Source organism: Chrysochloris asiatica, unplaced genomic scaffold, assembly GCF_000296735.1.
Source record: "Chrysochloris asiatica unplaced genomic scaffold, ChrAsi1.0 scaffold00072, whole genome shotgun sequence".
Taxonomy (NCBI): Eukaryota; Metazoa; Chordata; class Mammalia; order Afrosoricida; family Chrysochloridae; genus Chrysochloris; species Chrysochloris asiatica.
In genome coordinates, this window is record NW_006408590.1 from 6,118,187 (window position 1) to 6,119,331 (window position 1,145).

Sequence of the window (1,145 nt, forward strand, 5' to 3'; positions counted from 1 at the left end):
TTGCACATATTCCTGATCATAGAACTTAAAACTCATGAATTTAACAGTCATTCACCTGACTGTGCCCACCACAGAGTTCCATGAGTGGTGCAGGACAGTTGGTCATGCTCAGCATTGGATTTCAGTAACCAGCATGGTGACTGGCATGCAACAAGCCCGCATGCACCATCTGTTAAATTCACCTAAACTAAAAGCTACATGAACATGTGCAATTTAAAATCCAAGCAGACTAGTGTAAATGTTTTAGCAATTAACATTCAAAATAGTCATTTTCTTTCTTGACAATAAAATGCATAGAGTTTTACTTAAATTTAATTAAGTAAGAGGCCATTGTTGCTCTTTAGTCTATATATATCTTACCTGAACAATAACTGGATAGCCACCAAGTGCATTTCCAGCTTTCATCATATTCACCGCCAGCACCAGATCTGGGTTACTCACCAGATGAAATGTCCTTGGAGACACAGGATTAGACACATTACAAAGTAGCATGACCAGATTAGATAACCTTCTATGTTGCTTATCAGTATGTTGCCTCTCGGTTCCAAATTCACCTAAAATACATGGTCTGTGATATTGGATGTGACTCCTTTAAACATTTCTTTTCTATAGTAAGCACAACGTTATGCTTTCTCAGTAGAGACTGCAGAAGAACAGTGAAGGGAGAGATTTTCCTGCTGTCTCCAGCTGTTGCTGTCGGTCTGCAGTTGGAAGTGAAGCTATCCAGTGATGTTCTGCCCAGCCAGGAGCCCATGCATTTAGCCTAGTCTAGTCTGGCAGTCACCTTCTCATGACTTTCTTGATGCAGACACCATATAGCCAGACCTCCTGCTGCATCAAGGCCCCATTCTCTTGTATGTCCTGGCCTGGCCACGGAACAAAAGAGGGTTGTTTCTGTTTGCCCAGTGATCACAGATCAACTATGGCCCGAGGAAACCAGCAAATTTCTCTGGTATACAGAGAGTGGCAATCACACCTTCTTCAATGAGTTCTGAACTCCAGTCTTGGGGTTGGGGAGTCCCAATTCCACATTTGTCCTTCCTTGGGTATACTCTCTGAGTCCTAGAGTACCATATGTTGTTGTTGTTAAGTGCCACCGACTTGGTTGCAACATAGCAACCACGGCAAGTCTGTATAGGGTTTCC

At 42.8% G+C, this 1,145-nt stretch overlaps 1 protein-coding gene across 1 annotated transcript in view; it reads right to left on the reverse strand.

The window, feature by feature from the left end:
- DCDC5 (doublecortin domain containing 5) overlaps positions 1 to 1,145 on the reverse strand; it is a 109,236-nt gene that overhangs the window by 63,401 nt on the left and 44,690 nt on the right. Inside the window, 1 exon segment of the mRNA XM_006864906.1 lies at positions 361 to 454. Within this exon segment, the coding sequence (XP_006864968.1) occupies positions 361 to 454 (94 nt within the window).